This window comes from Caloenas nicobarica, chromosome 29 (genome assembly GCF_036013445.1).
Source record: "Caloenas nicobarica isolate bCalNic1 chromosome 29, bCalNic1.hap1, whole genome shotgun sequence".
Classification (NCBI taxonomy): domain Eukaryota; kingdom Metazoa; phylum Chordata; class Aves; order Columbiformes; family Columbidae; genus Caloenas; species Caloenas nicobarica.
The window spans coordinates 1,452,585-1,468,987 of NC_088273.1; the positions used below are offsets into that span (position 1 = coordinate 1,452,585).

A 16,403-nucleotide genomic window follows, 5' to 3' on the forward strand; every position below is an offset into this window, starting at 1 on the left:
TTTGACTTCTTGAGAGGTATCTTCAACTTCCTCTCAGGGTCTGATGTTCATGGACTCAGCACCAAAGCCACCAGAGGGGTCATTAAAGTGCCTTGGGCTGCTCCTGTGCTGCTGAGCTGGGCTGGGCTCCTGGGACAGAGGGAGCTCATGGCAAGCGGCAGCGCTGCAGAGAGACAGCTCTGCCCAGGAGCAGCTCCTCTGCAAAGCGCAGCAGGGCTGAGGGCTCTGCCTGGGGATCTCAGGGAGACGAGCAAGGCAGAGAGAGATTAAAGGTGGTCAGGATGGGAAGGATGACTGAGAGCTCACTGGAGGAGAAATCTTTGCAGCCCTTGACACGGTAAGTCTCTGGGTGCAGGGCAATGCAGCTGTAGCTCCTGGAGGCATCCTCTAAATCTGGCACAAATGCAGCCTGTGGTATCTGAAAGAGGGGGCTTTTGTTCAGAAATTTCAAATTCGGGTGCTCAGAGCTGTGTTTCAGAGCAGGGTCCCTGCACCCCATGGGCTCTGTGTCGGCTCATAGACTCCACTGCTGGTCAGGGTCAGCACTAAGCCTGCCCATGGAGATCCCCGTGATTGTGTGGGGAGAAGTTCTGCATGGAAGGAACAATCTCTGACAGGTCAGTGCAGGGTCCTTCTGTTCTTGAGAGAGCACTGTGTGGGTCAGGGCTGCTAACAGCTCCACATCGCGAAAGGACATCTGCCAGGCTACTTTTTAAGAAGCACAGCAAGGCAGGGGCTACCTGAAAGAGAAGGATCTTGTACCATCAAAAAATCACCTACTCTGAGTTGTCTGGGTGGGCAATAGGACACAGAAATTATTTTCTCAGTTCAGGAGGATGCACTGAAATTCCATATCTGTTACTCTTAGCAGTGAATAAACCTGTTTCTACCAGAAATCAACACGCTGTGGCTTACAGACAGCATCAGGATGACATTTCCAACCTCATCAGAGCTGGTCTGATGTTCCCATCAGAGCCGGCCCACACAGAGCTGCCCCTGGGCAGTGCCCGGCTGCTGGGAGGGGTCTGCAGGGCAGAGCTGAGCACACAGCGGCTGGGATGGGGTCTGTGACACTGACAGGAGGAGACCTGGGCACAGAGACTCAGCTGCAGGCAGGGACAGCTCCAGGCAGCAGAGCAGGGGCTGGTCAGGAGCTCTTCTGCTCCTGCTCTGCAGGTGGCTGCTGGGGGTTGTCTGCTGGGCAATGATCGGACTGTCCCTTTAGCACATCCCATCTCCAGGAGCCCTGACTCTGCTCTGCCTGTCCTGCTGGGCTCACCAGCTGCCCCCAGAAAGGCCCAGCTCTGCTGTAGGATGCCAGGAGTGCTGAGCCTTTCCTTGGGGTCCGCACTCTCCTGCCAGAGCCCTTTGCTTCTCTGGGTGAGGGGTCGTGTCCTGCTCTCTCCATCACATCTCCACCTCTGGGCTGGGACAGAGTTTGCAGTTCTGCCCTTTCAAACAGAGCTCTCCTTCTCCAGTATGAGTACAGTTGTTTGGAGTAATTAGATTAATTTGTTTCTGAAGTCATTTTCATGGCAGCACAAGGTGAAGCACAGGACAGATGAGTACAATCCTGATGGACACTGCTGCTGTCTGACTCTGCACTGAGCCAGAGAAAGCTGAGACTTTTTTTCAGTCCCATCGCAAGACACTTCACATTTTAATCACAGAAATGAGGATTTGTACCCCTAAAAAAACCCTGCTCACCTGATGTGGTGGTGGAAAATAAAAACAGTTAAAATAATGATAAAGACATGCTAATTGTCTCCTCTGCAGCCCATGGCCTTGACAGTCATGAGCAGAGATAATAAACTATTTCATTGAAGGTGGATTACATCTGCCATTGCTCCCATGTCCCCACTGCAGCAGAGCAAAGCTGGCTGCTTGGCAGCACACGGGCAGAGGTCCTGCTCCTCACAGCACACTCAGCCAGCACAGACCAGAGAAAGGAAATGCATTTCTATTGGGGTAATATCTGTAAAAAATGGTATGGCTTTGCTAAGAGGAGTTTGTCCTAATTTTAAGTTGCTTTTTTTTTTTTTTTTAAACAGAGCCCACATGCCAACAAACAGCAAATGTCCAACAGCAGCTCCATCACCCAGTTCCTCCTCCTGCCATTCGCAGACACACGGGAGCTGCAGCTCTTGCACTTCTGGCTCTTCCTGGGCATCTACCTGGCTGCCCTCCTGGGCAACGGCCTCATCATCAGCACCATAGCCTGTGACCAGCACCTCCACACCCCCATGTACTTCTTCCTCCTCAACCTCTCCCTCCTTGACCTGGGGTCCATCTCCACCACTCTCCCCAAATCCATGGCCAACTCCCTGTGGGACACCAGGGCCATCTCCTATGCAGGATGTGCTGCACAGCTCTTTTCATTTACCTTCTTGGCAGAAGCAGAGTATTATATACTCACCATCATGTCCTATGACCGCTACGCTGCCATCTGCAAACCCCTGCACTACGGGACCCTCCTGGGCAGCAGAGCTTGTGTCCACATGGCAGCAGCTGCCTGGGCCACTGGGTTTCTCTATGCTCTGCTGCACACGGCCAATACATCTTCACTGCCACTGTGCAAGGGCAATGCTGTTGACCAGTTCTTCTGTGAAATCCCTCAGATCCTCAAGATCTCCTGCTCACACTCCTACGTCAGGGAAGTTGGGCTTCTTGTGGTCAGCGCCTGCTTAGCATTTGGATGTTTTGTTTTCATTCTTTTCTCCTATGTGCAGATCTTCAGGGCTGTGCTGAGGATCCCCTCTGAGCAGGGATGGCACAAAGCAATTTCTACTTGTGTCCCTCACCTGGCTGTGGTCTGTCTGTTCGTCAGCACTGGCATGCTCACGTATCTGAAACCCCTCTCCATCTCTTCCCCATCCCTGGACCTGGTGCTGTCCGTTCTGTACTCAGTGGTGCCTCCGGCAGTGAACCCCCTCATCTACAGCATGAGGAACCAGGAGCTCAAGGATGCCCTGAGGAAACTCATGGCTGGATTCTTGTCAAAGGCATTAAACTTCCCATGTTCTGCATATCACTCATGACATATCTCATGACAGGTCCTACCCTATCTTTTTTATATTTTTTATTTGTGGATGATTGTTTGGTTTTGGGGGAAGGCTTGTTTGGTTTTGCTTTTAAAACTATGATAATATTGCCAACAAAGAAATGTTATTATTCATCCCACTTCTAATTCTCTGTACACCTTTATACTTCAAGTCATCAATCTTGTAAATAAGAAGTCATGCTCTCTGTGGATTTAAACAAAATAAATGACCCTGCAGTGAACTGTTTGTCTGAGGTCTTTCCTCTGCAGCCTTTGTGAAGCTCAATACAAGCTGTCTGTGGGCAAAGATGGAGGAAACAGTCCCAGCAGAGCAGCTCTGCCAGGGAGCACCAGCCTTGCTTTTTCCGGAGTCCTTCTCTTTCCACTTCCCCACTCTCCTTCTCAGCCCTTGTGTTGGTGCAAGGCCTGAGCGCTCCCAAGGCTTGGTCACCGTCCTGCTGTGTGTCAGTCCTGTGATCGCAGGCAGGGACAGGCAATGGGCACTGCTGTGACAGAGCTGGCCTCGGAACAGCATCTCCATCAGCAAGGGCATCTCCTTAGCACAGTGCCTGAATGTTTAGGTCTTCTTCCAAAGTTCCCTGAAGAACATTCCTAAGGAACAGACTCTCAAGAGCCTCATTGTTTTGCGTGTTTCTCTGTGGACTCAGTGTGATGAGATCAGGGTCCCAGTGCGGCTTTCGAGGTACTTCGGGCTGGTTGTTCAGGTGTTGCTTGTTGGTGACCAGCACCCACACAGATGGTGAATAAGGCAGGGTCCCTCTGAGCACCCGCCATGGCCACCCAAGAGTTTGTGTGGGAGGCGGTCAGTGGCAGTGACCACCATCAGCTGGGGCTGCCTCCCAGCCTGACCAGTATGGCCCCGCAGAGTCACCACAGCCCGGGCACCACAGCCCACTTGATCTACAGAGCAAAACCCCCAGCTCGGGGGCTGTGGGGAACATGGGGACAGGGTGCAGGAACGTCAGCCAGGCCAGTGCAGGTGTGCTCTCCCTAGGGAAAGGCTTTGCGGGGAGATGGGATGTCCCAAGAGAAGAGCAGGACACAGTGTGTGTGCAAGAGAGACATGGAAACAGTCTGTCGTGCTGCTGGGTGCCAGCTTGGGGCTGTTGCCTCTTGCAGCCACCATCTTGATCATTGTCCTCTCACTATGGCTCAAAGAGCTTTTTCTTCCCTCCATGGAAGGACACCTGATGAGTAGGTCAGAAGTCCAGGTGTGCACTGAGGGGACATGTGAGCATGCACATCCTGTGTGGGGGGAAATGAACCCAAATGAGCACAAATGCCATCAGCTGTTCCTGTGGGTGCCATGGAAGCCTGTGGGACAGTGTACTGAGGTCACTTCATGCTGAGAGTAACTTCCCCAAGAAACCACCTGAATGCAGCACAGGGATGTGCTTCCTTGAACTGAGGTCAGTGTGACCTCCCTGGAGACCCGCATCAGCTCCACCACCCAGACCCAGTTGCTGCCCAGCTTTGTGACCGACAGCAGCACCATCTCTGCTTGCAGCTCTGTCACTACTATTTCCTGCAACTCTTCCATGTACTGAGTGCCTTGGTGTTGTTTTGTTTGTTTTTTTGTTTTCTGGCGGCCACATCCTGCGACCAGTGCTGGGCCCTAAGCCACCCACTGCATTTTGCAAGAGTTATAGGCTGGACGGTCTGTCTCCAGAAGGCAGCTGCAACTTGGCTATGGGGATTTCTCTCCCCTACAGTCATCACTTCATTCTTGCCCCAGATACAGTTTTGTGTTTGTATTTTAGAGCCATTTGTCCCCTTCCTGTTCACATGGGCATCCCATGAATGCATTGCTGCTCTCTGCCCCAGTGTAGACAGGCACAAGGCCTTCTCCACCAGCTCCTCTCACATCACCAGTGCCACTGTTTTCTACAGCACCCTCATAATTGACTGTGGGGTGCCCAGAACAGCCCTCTCGAGACAGTTTGACAAAGCCTTTTTTCTGCACCATCCTCACATCCCTGTTCAATGCTCTCTCCCACAGCTTAAGGTCCAGAAAGGTTGGGCAGAAGTGGGGCACTGAGAAAAATGGTCAGGAAAGCTTGGAGGTGCACAGAGAGCCCATCAACATGTTGGCCTGCTGCTCCCTTCTGAACAGGCCCAGAGGACCTGAAGAGCATTTGCTGTGTCCCAGAAACTCTCCTGGAAGGTTGGGTTATGGAGAAAACTTTTGGTGTAGGAAGGGGCAGACGGGTGCTGGTGGAACTGGCTGGTGTCACCATGAGACATCTCTCAAACACCTCAGAAAAGCCATGGCTCTCAGGGGGGTTGCATGGTCCTCTGAGGAAGAAAATATCAAAACAGACTTATCATAGAATCCCAGAATAACTGTGGCTGGAAGAGACCCTTAAAATCATTGAGTCCAACCATGACCTAAATCTGGCACTAAACGATGTTCCTAAGAGTCTCATCTATCTGTCTTTTAAACACCTTCAGGGATGGTGACTCCTCCACCTCACTGGGCAGTCTGTTCTGCTGTTTCAAAACCCTTTCTGTGAAGAAATATTTCCTAATATCCAATCTGAACCTCCCCTGGCAGAACTCAAGGCCATTTCCTCTTGTCCTGTCTCTTAGTACTTGGGAGAAGAGACCAACACCCTCCATTCTACAACCTCCTTTCAGGCAGTTGCAGAGAGTGATAACGTCTCTGCTCAGCCTCCTGTTCTCCAGACTGAATCTCCTAAGGTCCCTCAGCTGCTCCCAACAGCCTTGTCACCGTCCTCTGATCTCTCTCCAGCTCCTCGATGTCTTCCTTGTCATGAGGGGCCTAAAACTGACCACAGTGCAAGGGGATGATCACTTCTCTAGTCCTGCTGGCCACAATATTCCTGGTACAAGCCAGGATGCTGTTGGCCTTTTTGGCCACCTGGGCACACACTGTCTCATGTTCAGCCACTGTCGCCAAGACTCCCTGGTTCTTTTCCTTTCCAGACGCTCTTCCCTGAGCCTGGAGCATTCATGTGGTTGTTGTGACCCATGTACAGGAGCCAACACTTGGCCTTGTTAAACCTCATACAATTGGCCTCAGCCCAACCATCCAGCTGGTCTAGATCCCACTGTAGAGCCTTCCTACCCTCCAGCAGATCAACACTCCCACCCAATTTGGTGTCATCTGCAAACTTACTGAGGGTGCACTTGATCCCCTCATCCAGATCATTGATAAAGAAACTAAACACAACAGGCCTCAATACCAAGCCCTGGAGAACACCACTCGTGACTGGCCACCAACTGGATTTGGCTCCATTCACCACAACGCTTTGGGCCTGGCCAAAGCATCCTTGTATTCCTCTTGAGTCTCCTGCCCCTTCTTCCAAAGGTTATAAATTCTCCTTTTATTCCCAAGTTCCAGGCCGGCCTTCTTCCCCGACGGCTTGCCTTCCGGCACACAGGGACAGCTGCTCCTGCGCCTCTGAGATCACCTTCTTGAAGAGAGCCCAGCTTCCTGGACTGCTTTGTCCTTCAGAACTGCCTCCCAAGGGACTCTGCCAACCAGCCTCTAAACAGACCAAAGTCTGCCCTTCGGAAGGCCAAGTAGAAATTCATCTGACCACCCTCCTCGAGTCCAACTCCTGTCCCTGCACAGGACAACCCCACAGTTCACACCGTGTGTCTGAGGACGTTGTCCAGTCTCTTCTTCAACACTGTCAACTTGGGGAGCCTGTTCCAGTGTCCAGCACCCTCTGGGTGAAGAACCTTTTCCTAATGTCCAACCTAAACCTCTCCTGGCACATCTTCCTGCCATTCCCTCGGGTTCTGTCATTGGTCACTAAAGAGGTGAGTTCGGTGCCTTCCCTTCCTCCTCCCCATGTGATGAAGCTGTAGACCGCAATGAGGTCTCCTCTCAGTCTCCTCTTCTCCAAGCTGAAAAACCAAATGAGTTCAGCTGCTTGTTATACATCTTCCCCTGCAAACGTTTCACCAATTTTATAGCCTCTTCTGGACACTCTCTAGCAGCCTATTATCTTTTTTATACTGTGGTATCCAGAACTGCAAACAGTGCTCCAGGTGAGGCTGCAGGAGAACACTCTAGACCATAGGAGAGACACTGGATCAGCACCAATGAGATAATGCTGCAATCACCTCTTCTACAAACTGAAAAATAATAAACTATAACTTTAACCAAAAAACAAAGTAATTTTTATTACAAGGCTTTGAAATAATTCTCTGTGACTACACCGGGAAACCTCTCTAATCAACTGTACAAGACTAGAAGGAAACTACAAGAAGAGACATGGTTTGTTAGAGCTTTTTTCAGTATAATGAGCCCCGTGGTGTATTTGGTGATGAGTCCTTGAAGCTCAGGTGCTGAGAGGAGATTGCACAAACCTTTCCAGAAGTCAAAGTCAGAAGAAAAAAGTACTATGTACCTTGAAGTATTAATGAGTTCCACTGAGGGCAAGTACCAGCAAAGCCTCCCCAGGGACTCGTTAGAGCAGAGAATTGGAGGCCATGATGGCAGATAAACAAAGGGTCATGTGCAGGCAGCTGAGGTGCTGAGAAAAGCCTGGTTTTGTTGGATGAAGCAGAGAGGCCAAGGCCTGACCCCCAGCCCCTGGGAAGGCAGATCCTGTCCCTCACCCATTGCTCAGGGCTCTTCCTGGGGCAGGGGGATGTGGGCTGTGTGATGCTGAGTGAAGGACAATGGTGTGACAGTTCCCAGCCTTCCTGGGGGTGTGCAAGGAGGCCATGAGGTGCCCCAGTGCCTGAGGACAACATGTCTCCTCATAGGCCTTGGTGGCAGAGATGATTGCCATAGCCAAGGGGACAAAGACTTGGGTTCTCTTGGTTACATCCAGCCTTGCCAGTGCCATTTGCCATCTCCACCACAGGTTGTCCTACACTGTCCCACAGCTGCTTCTCTTTCCCTGCAGTCCGTAGACACCCAACTCGCTTTCTCCCCCTGCTCTCACCCTGGTATTTCCATACATTGACTGATGTGTCTCCACTCTCACGCTCTGTTCCTTGAAACACAAGGTGGTGGACTGATCTCACACTCCTTCTGGATGATTTCTTGTACCACAGCAATACCCTTTGAGGGTGGCAGTGTTTCTCTTCTCTGCTGTAGAAAGGAGGACCCTGAAAACTACTGACCTGTCAGCCTCTTACCTGTGCCTAGGAAGAACATGAAACAGATCCTCCTAGAAGCTCTACTAAGGAACAAAGAATGGTGACTCAAGCACTCCCTGGGCAGCCTGTTCCACTGCTTCACAACCTTTTCCATGAAAAAATGTTTCCTAATACCAATTCTGAACCTTCTCTGGCACAACCTGAGGCCATTTCCTCTCATCCTATCACTTGCTACTCAGAATAACACCAACACTCTTCATGCTACAACCTCTTTTCAGATAGTTGTAGAGAGGGAAAGGTCTCCCCTCAGCCTCCTGTTCTCCAGGCTAAACACCCCCAGGTCCCTCAGCTGCTCCTCAGAAGACTTGTGCTCCAGGCTCTCAACAGCCTTGTCCCCTCCTCTGCACTCACTCCAGCACCTCAGGGTCTTTCCTAAAGTGAGGGGCCCAAAACTGAACCGAGGATTCAACTTCTGGCCTCACCAGAAAGAGTACAAGGGGATGATCGCTGCCCAGGTTCTGCCCATTGCTCTATTCTTGATGCACTCCAGGAGGCTATTGGCCTTTTTGGCCACCTGGGCACATGCTGGCTCATGTTCAGTCATTCTTGATCAACACGCCCAGGTCTTTATCACCAGGCAGCTTTCCAGCCACACTTCCTCAAGCCTGTAGTGTTACTGGGGGTGGTTACAACCCAAGTGCAGGTCCTGGCACTTGGCCTTGTTACACCTCAGACAATTGACCTCAGCCCAATGAACCAGCAGCTCCATATCCATATGTAGAGCCTTCCTACTCTCCAGCAGATCAACACTCCCACCCAACCTGGTGTCATCTGCAAACATACTGAGGGTGCGCTCGATGCCCTCATCCAGATCATTGATAAAGAGATTAAACTGGCCCCAATACTGAGCCCTGGGGAACACCACTCATGACTGGTCGCAACTGGATTTGGCTCCGTTCACCACAACTCTGTGGGCCCAGCCCTCCAGCCAGTTCTTTATCCATCGCAGATACACCATCCGGGCCATGGGCTGCAGCTTCTCCAGGAGATGCTGTGGGATACGGTGTAAAAGGCTTTACTCAAGTCTAAGTACACAACATCCACAGCCTGTGTGGCGGATTCACTCCCCCACGATAGACTTTCCCTCATCTGCTAAGGCGGTCACCTTGTCATAGAAGGAGATCAGGTTCGTCAAGCGGGACTTGCTTTCATAAATCATGCTGATTGGGCCCAATTACTTGTCTCGTATGTGTGACCTCCCGGTCCCTTTCCCAGCCATGTTCCTGCTGTTGGCCTATCCCCTGCAGAGGCACAAGTGACCTCGCAATCCCCTCCACAGCCATTGGCTTCCTACTGGCCTATGAGTTCCTGAGACACAGCTGAGCACATGGCATCGTACCCAGCCATCACCCTCCTTGTGGTCCAGTGTGTGAGCAGGTAAAACTAAGCTGCTTTCATCAAATTTATCTAATAGATTTCCTATCAAGGGTTTGAGTGGAGAAATGTTCCTCAGAGGATCTGATCTGTTTATACTGGTACACTTATATCTCTGCTTCTGCCTTTTTTTTTTTCTTCTTCCTCTGTCTATTCCGTCTTGAAAGAGCTCTCCAAGGCAAAGATTCATGGAATCCTACAATAACTCAGGTTGGAATTGACCCCTGAACACTATCTCTATCCCACTGACCTTTATGGCACCCCAAGGAATAGCTGATAGCATTTGTGCTCTCTTGGGTTCATCTCACCACATGCACACAATGGACATGCACATGATGTGTATGTTTGCAACTCATCTGTACAATGAAAATATGGAATTTTGAACCGGTATTTCATAGAATCCTAGAATGTCCTGACTTGGAAGGGACCCACAAGTATCATTGTATCAAACTCCTGTCCCTGCACAGGACAACCCCAAAGTTCACACCATGTATCTGAGGACGTTGTCCAGTCTCTTCTTCAACACTGTCAGGCTTGGGGCCATGACACCTCCCTGAGGAGCCTGCTCCAGTGTCCAGCACCCTCTACGTGAAGAACCTTTTCCTCATCTCCAACCTAAACTTTCCCTTGCACATCTATCTTCCATTCCCTTGGGTTCTCTCATTGGTCACTAAAGAGAAGACATCAGTACCTTCCCTTCTCCCCTTGTGAGGAAGCTGTAGCCACCATGAGGTCTCCTTTTAGTCCTTTCTTCAGCTCTGATGGTGACAAACCCCTTGGCTTGCTTTCTGAAGCAGAAAGGAGAAGCCATGACCTCCAGGCAATGGGAAGGGGCATCCTGTCTCTCACACACGGCTCAGGGCTCTTCCTGGGACCGTGGGATGTGGGTGTGCAAGGCCGAGGGAAGGACAACACTGGTACAACAACTTCCAGCTTGCCCATGGGGCTCCAAGGAGGCAACGAGGCCCCAGTGCCATGAGGACAACATGTCTTCTCCTAGGCCTCAGTGGCACAGACAACTGCCATGGCCAAGGGGACAGAGACCTGGGTTCTGTTGGTCCCTTCCAGCCTTGCCAGCGCCCTTTGCCATCTCCATCACAGGCTGTTCTACACGGTCCTACACCTGCCCCTCTTTCCCTGCAGGCTGCACACACCCATCTCGCTTCCCCACCTGCTCTCACCCCAGCATTTCTGTCCCTTCACTGATGTGTCTGCACCCTCACTGGCTGTTCTTTGGAACACAAAGCCATGGGCTGATCCAGCTCCCTCTGCGTGACCTCTTGCACCACAGCCCTGCCCTTCCAGTCACATTTCTTCCTCCTGATATCCAGTCCTCACCTTCCAAGTTGCACTTTCTGACTCTTCCCTGCTTCTTCCCACTTCCAAGGAGAGCACGACCATCTAAGAAACTGCCCTTCATGCAGGGAACCCAACCTGTTAGGCTTCTGCGGTTTTTTACCTGACCAGAGAGAAGTAACTTCACCACGATCTTCTAAATCCCATGACTGCTGTTGGCCTTTCAGCTTCTCTGACAGGCACAACCATGTTCCTGCTGCTGTCCCGTCATGTTCTCAGGTGGGATGGACATGACAACCCATCTCCAGGGCCTCTTCTTGGGTAGGGCCTGTGGGTACCTTGGCAGAGATTCTTTCCCAGCCATGTCCCTGCTGCTGGCCTGTCACCTCCAGAGACAGAACTGATCTCACATTCCCCTTCACAGTGACACGCTTCTGAGTGGATTATGAGTTTCTGAGACACAATTGACCTCATAATACCAGCACCCATCCATCCCCCTCCTTAGCCGCCAGGACCTGACCAAGACTGAAGCATGTTCTACACCGTCCTACACCTGCCCCTCTTTCCCTGCCGGCTGTAGACACCCATCTGGCTTCCTCACCTTGTTCAAATTCATCAAATATATTTCCTACTAACAATGTGCATGAAAAGCACTCTTCTCTGGAACCGCTATATTTCTGTTAACACCTTCTATATCTCCTCTTTTGACTTTCTTTTTTTTTTTTACTATTCTTCTACCTATTCTCTCTCCAGAAACTTCTCCAAGGGAAAATTTTTCAAATCACAGAATAACTCAGATTTGAAGAGAGCCCTTGTCTCACTCGTCTCACCCTCCTGCTCAGGGCAGGGTCAACCAGGTGAGGTTGATCAAGGCCTCCACCCAGGTTTGCATCATCCTCAAAGGTGCTGAAAGTGCACTCTGTTACATCTTAGAAGAGGAGAAAAAAGACGTACAACCATGTTGGCCCAAGTGCTTGTCACTGAGAGATGACACTAGTAACTGGCTGCACGGAGGACTTTGTACCACTGATGGTATTTGGGCTTAATGGTTGAGCCAACTTCCCACCCAGCATCCACTTCTCGAGCCCCATCAGCACCACTCTGCCCAGAAGGACACCATGGCTGAGGCCTTGCAAGCACCCTGTACACAACATGCCTTTCTTTCCCCTGTCCATTTGGGTTCCGCAATCCCTTCCTTCACCTTCACATTCCAGGAAATGGGTGTAGGAGGACATGTCCCATCCCCTTCCCAGGGAGGGAGGTAGGGTGACCAGCCTGTAACTCTCCCAGTTCCTATTCCTGCTCTTCTTGAAGATGGGTTTGAGGTCTGCGTATTCTAAGGACCCCAGAACCATTCTGGTTTCTATGGCACTTTTGAGAGCACAATCCGGAATCATGGGAAGGGTGACATAGCAGAAAGGAGCACTTGCAATGAGCCTGTCCAAGGCAGCTGAGATGAATCTCACTGGTCAAATGGGGTTTGTTCCTGTAGTCAAACACAGAAATGTCCGGGTTCTGTCAGGTGTCAACATCTGAGCTGGCCTCATGGACTCCTTATGCAGCCATGGATGCTCTGAGACAGAGTCTGTCCCTTTTACACAAAGAGGCAGGTGTCACAGAGTCCCTCTGGCCTCCTGTTGCCACTCCCAAAGGATGGGAGACACCTCAGTCCTGCAGTGTGTCACCTGCTCTGTACTCATCTGAGATGTTCCATGACATAAGAATGGACACAGGGACCTCAGTTCAAGGAAGAACAACCCGGTGCTGCATTCAGGTGATTTCCCATGGGTTGTTCCTCCCGACATGAAGTGACCTTAAGACCTTTTCTGATGCCACAGGCCTTGATGGAACCCCAAGGAACAGCTGATGCTGTTTGTGCTCACTCGCGTTCAAGTCCCCTCCACTAATGCAGACAGAAACTGTCCCTGCAGCTCCAAAAAGGCCTTAAAAGAAGATCTCAGGGGAAAAATAAAACAAAACAAAACACTGCAGGGCCTTTTATACTTTTTTTTTTAAAAAAATAGAGAAAAGGGCTCCTCATTTCCATAGACACTTGGTCAGAAAAAAAGGCAGACAGTGAATTAGGAAAGGAATGACAACATTATGACAAAACACAACCAAAACAACAACAAGAAATGCTGAGAATGTAATGAGTTACACTATAACTGCTATGCAGAGGGTGAGAGTTTGTTGCTGTTTCTTATTGTAAAAGTGCAGTTATCACTTTCCACACTGAATCCTGGAGCTCCTGATTCCTCATGCTGTAGATGAGGGGGTTCGCTGCTGGAGGCACCACTGAGTACAGAACAGACACCACCAGGTCCAGTGAACGGGAAGAGATGGAGGGGGGCTTCAGGTAGGCAAATGTCCCAGTGCCAATAAACAGAGAGACCACGGCCAGGTGAGGGAGACATGTCGAAAAGGCTTTGTGCTGTCCCTGCTCAGAGGGGATCCTCAGCACAGCCCTGAAGATCTGCACATAGGAAGCCACAATGAAAACAAAACAGGCAAATGCTACTAAAATACTAACCACTAGAAGCCCATCTTCCCTGAGGTAGGAGTTTGAGCAGGAGAGCTTGAGGATCCGGGGGATTTCACAGAAGAACTGGTCCACAGCATTGCCCTTGCACAGTGGCAGTGAAAATGTATTGGCCGTGTGCAGCAGAGCATAGAGAAACCCAGTGGCCCAGGCAGCTGCTGCCATGTGGACACAAGCTCTGCTGCCCAGGAGGGTCCCGTAGTGCAGGGGTTTGCAGATGGCAACAGAGTGGTCATAGGACATGATGGTGAGAATATAAAATTCTGCCGAAGCTAAAAAGACAAACAGAAAGAGTTGTGTAGCACACCCTGCATAGTAAATTACCCTGGTATCCCACAGAGAGTTGCCCATGGATTTGGGGAGAGTCGTGGAGATGCAGCCCAGGTCAATGAGGGAGAGGTTGAGCAGGAAGAAGTACATGGGGGTGTGGAGGTGCTGGTCACAGGCTATGGTGGTGATGATGAGGCCGTTGCCCAGGAGGGCAGCCAGGTAGATGCCCAGGAAGAGCCAGAAGTGCAAGAGCTGCAGCTCCCGTGTGTCTGCGAACGGCAGGAGGAGGAACTGGGTGATGGAGCTGCTGTTGGACATTTGTTGCTGATGAGCATGGGGCACTGTCACAGGAGCAAAAGACAGTGACAAGTTAGGGGAGACTTCTCTGAGCAAAATGAAAGCCATTGCTTATGCACCCTCCCCCTGCTCCACACCCCCTTGTCCTTTTCCAGACCTTCCTTCAGCTCCGTGGCTGAGCCCTGGGTGGTGCTGGCTGGAGGTGCCGTGAGGAGCAGGACCTGTGCCCACTGGCTGCCCAGGAGTCAGCCCTGCTCTGCAGCAGGGGGGTCAGGGGAACGGGGGCAGGGGCCAGTCCTGGGGTTCAGCTGTGTCAGATGGAACCATTCCTGCTGCAGAAGGGCCTGTGATAAGGCTCTCCCAGTGATAAGGAACCAGGATTACACAAGGCAGTTTGAGATTTTGGGGTTTTTACAGCTTCCTGCAATTGCCCTGGAGAATGTTCTTCTATCTCAGAAACCCTCAGCATTTCTGCTCCATGTCTGTGGGTCAGTGCAGATTAAGGGGACCTGCTCTGTCCCTCTGTCTTGCTCCAGCTGCCCTGGGCTGGCACCTTTCTGAGATGGAGGCTGATCACACTCCCATGTTACCCTGAAAAGCCACCAGGCCCTGCTGAGAGCAGAGGGACCCACCTATGACCATGACAAGTCTCATCCTTTCCTAAGGTCTCAGCACCCCACGTTTAGCCCAGGACACACATGGCTCATTTCACAAACCCAACGGCATTTTCGCTGTTGTAGCATCTCTGTGTCTCTCCATGGGGCTTAAGATAACACTAAGGTGTTATAGCACAGGTTTGCATCCTGGTGGGGAGCTCACAGCTTGGATGGAAACCTCAAGGAGATAGCAAATGTCCTAATAATGGCATTTGATTAAGGGAGACTCAGCTCATTCCCCAGCCCCACAGACTGCATTGCCCACACCCCACATGTCAGAGGAAAGCTGGGACACGTGTTCCTATGGACACAGCTGCAGGAAAGGACCCACAAGATCAGGCTGTGACTCTGCAGCTGAAACTCCCATCCCCAGAGAGCCTGACAGCAAGAACCAGATCACAACAACAGTGACCCAGAGCAGTGGAGCAAGAAGGAAACTGCGGTGAGGGTGGGTGTGAGAGAGGCCAGGGCAGAGGCAGCCGGGCACTCAGACAGCGTCACCCTTCCCCAGCTGTGCAGCCACCTCCCACACACCAGCATTGCCGGGCAGCTGCTCTCAGCCCCTGTGCTCTGCAGAGGGAACTGGAGCTCTGGCTGCACAGGAGCTGCTTCATGCCTTGGAGCCCCCGGCCCTGAGGGCAGAGGCTTTGCTGGGTGGGAGAGGAGGCGAGGGGGCTGCTCACAGGAGGGATCTGCACTGCAGGGGATCATCCAGAGTTTTCTGTGTTCTCCCTCCCATAACAATTCTGGGTTTAGTTTCCTCTCATTTCTGATCATTTCCATGCTGCTTGGAGATCCTCCCCCCGGGGAGGCGTTTCCCTGTCCATGTCTTCGCCCTGTCAGCACTCACAGACCCCATCCCACCCCTGTGCCCTCACCCTGGCCCTACAGAAACCTGCCTGTTTGCAGGGCACTGCCTGGGGGCATCTTCCTGTTTGCAGGTTGGGAAACAGGACAGGTCAGATTAAGGCTGATGGGTCCAGCAAAAGTGATGCAGGTGCTGTCCACAGGCAGAGGGGTGGTGAAGGGATGTTATGAGCCTTCTGGCAGATGTACTGATCACTCGAAGCTGCAGTTCAGGAGTCTCAGTGACTTTTATAAGCATGAGGGCTCACTTTCATTTTATCCTTTCCTGCACCCCCCCACCCCTTGGGATAGGAAACTGAAAAGACAGGGTCAGGAAAGCTCCTTATCTTTCTGGTAGTCCTCGCATTGATCTTGTCCTTAGGCCATCCCCTTGGAAAACCGCTGGGGGTGATCTGGAGCTGTGAGTAGCCCTGACCCACAGAGGACTCTCCACAGCAGAAGCACCTTTCCTGCCCTGATACGGGTCGCTTCTTCTGCCCACAGCTTCTCCCCACAGCACCATGGGGATCTCTCCGGGCAGGCTGAGCGCTGACCCTGGCAGGCGGAAGAGTCCCTGCCCCGGCACAGCCCTGGGGTGCAGGGACCCTGCTCTGCAGGACAGCCCTGGGCACCCCTGGGTGCTCCCCCCTGCACTCACCCTCAGCAGAAGGTGCCGTCATGCCCCATCCCTCTGACAGTGCAGCAGGGAAGCACTGCTCTGGAGCATGTTCTTCTCTACAACGGATATACTGTGAGAAAGACCTGACAGTTCCTGTAAACTGTGAGATGTACCACCTTTAGGAGATCCCTCCAGGAAATGCAGCTGCGTTGTCCTACAGACAAAGACTTACCATGTCAGGACTGTGAAGATTTGTCTCTCATCAAATCCTCAGCAACCTACCACTCCACATTGCCTTTAATC

General features: G+C 51.6%; 2 protein-coding genes across 2 annotated transcripts; one reads left to right on the forward strand and one right to left on the reverse strand.

The window, feature by feature from the left end:
• The first annotated feature begins 2,075 nt into the window (after positions 1 to 2,075).
• Positions 2,076 to 3,038, forward strand: LOC135999594 (olfactory receptor 14A16-like). The gene has a single exon (XM_065653157.1). It carries the CDS (start codon positions 2,076 to 2,078, stop codon positions 3,036 to 3,038), a length of 963 nt encoding a protein of 320 aa, XP_065509229.1.
• Positions 3,039 to 13,073: 10,035 nt separating this feature from the next.
• On the reverse strand, positions 13,074 to 16,161 carry LOC135999667 (olfactory receptor 14A16-like). The gene is made up of 2 exons (XM_065653226.1): positions 16,140 to 16,161; positions 13,074 to 13,684 (listed from the first exon to the last, which is right to left on the reverse strand). The coding sequence occupies exons 1-2, from the start codon at positions 16,159 to 16,161 to the stop codon at positions 13,074 to 13,076; spliced, it is 633 nt and encodes a 210-aa protein (XP_065509298.1).
• Positions 16,162 to 16,403: the final 242 nt, after the last annotated feature.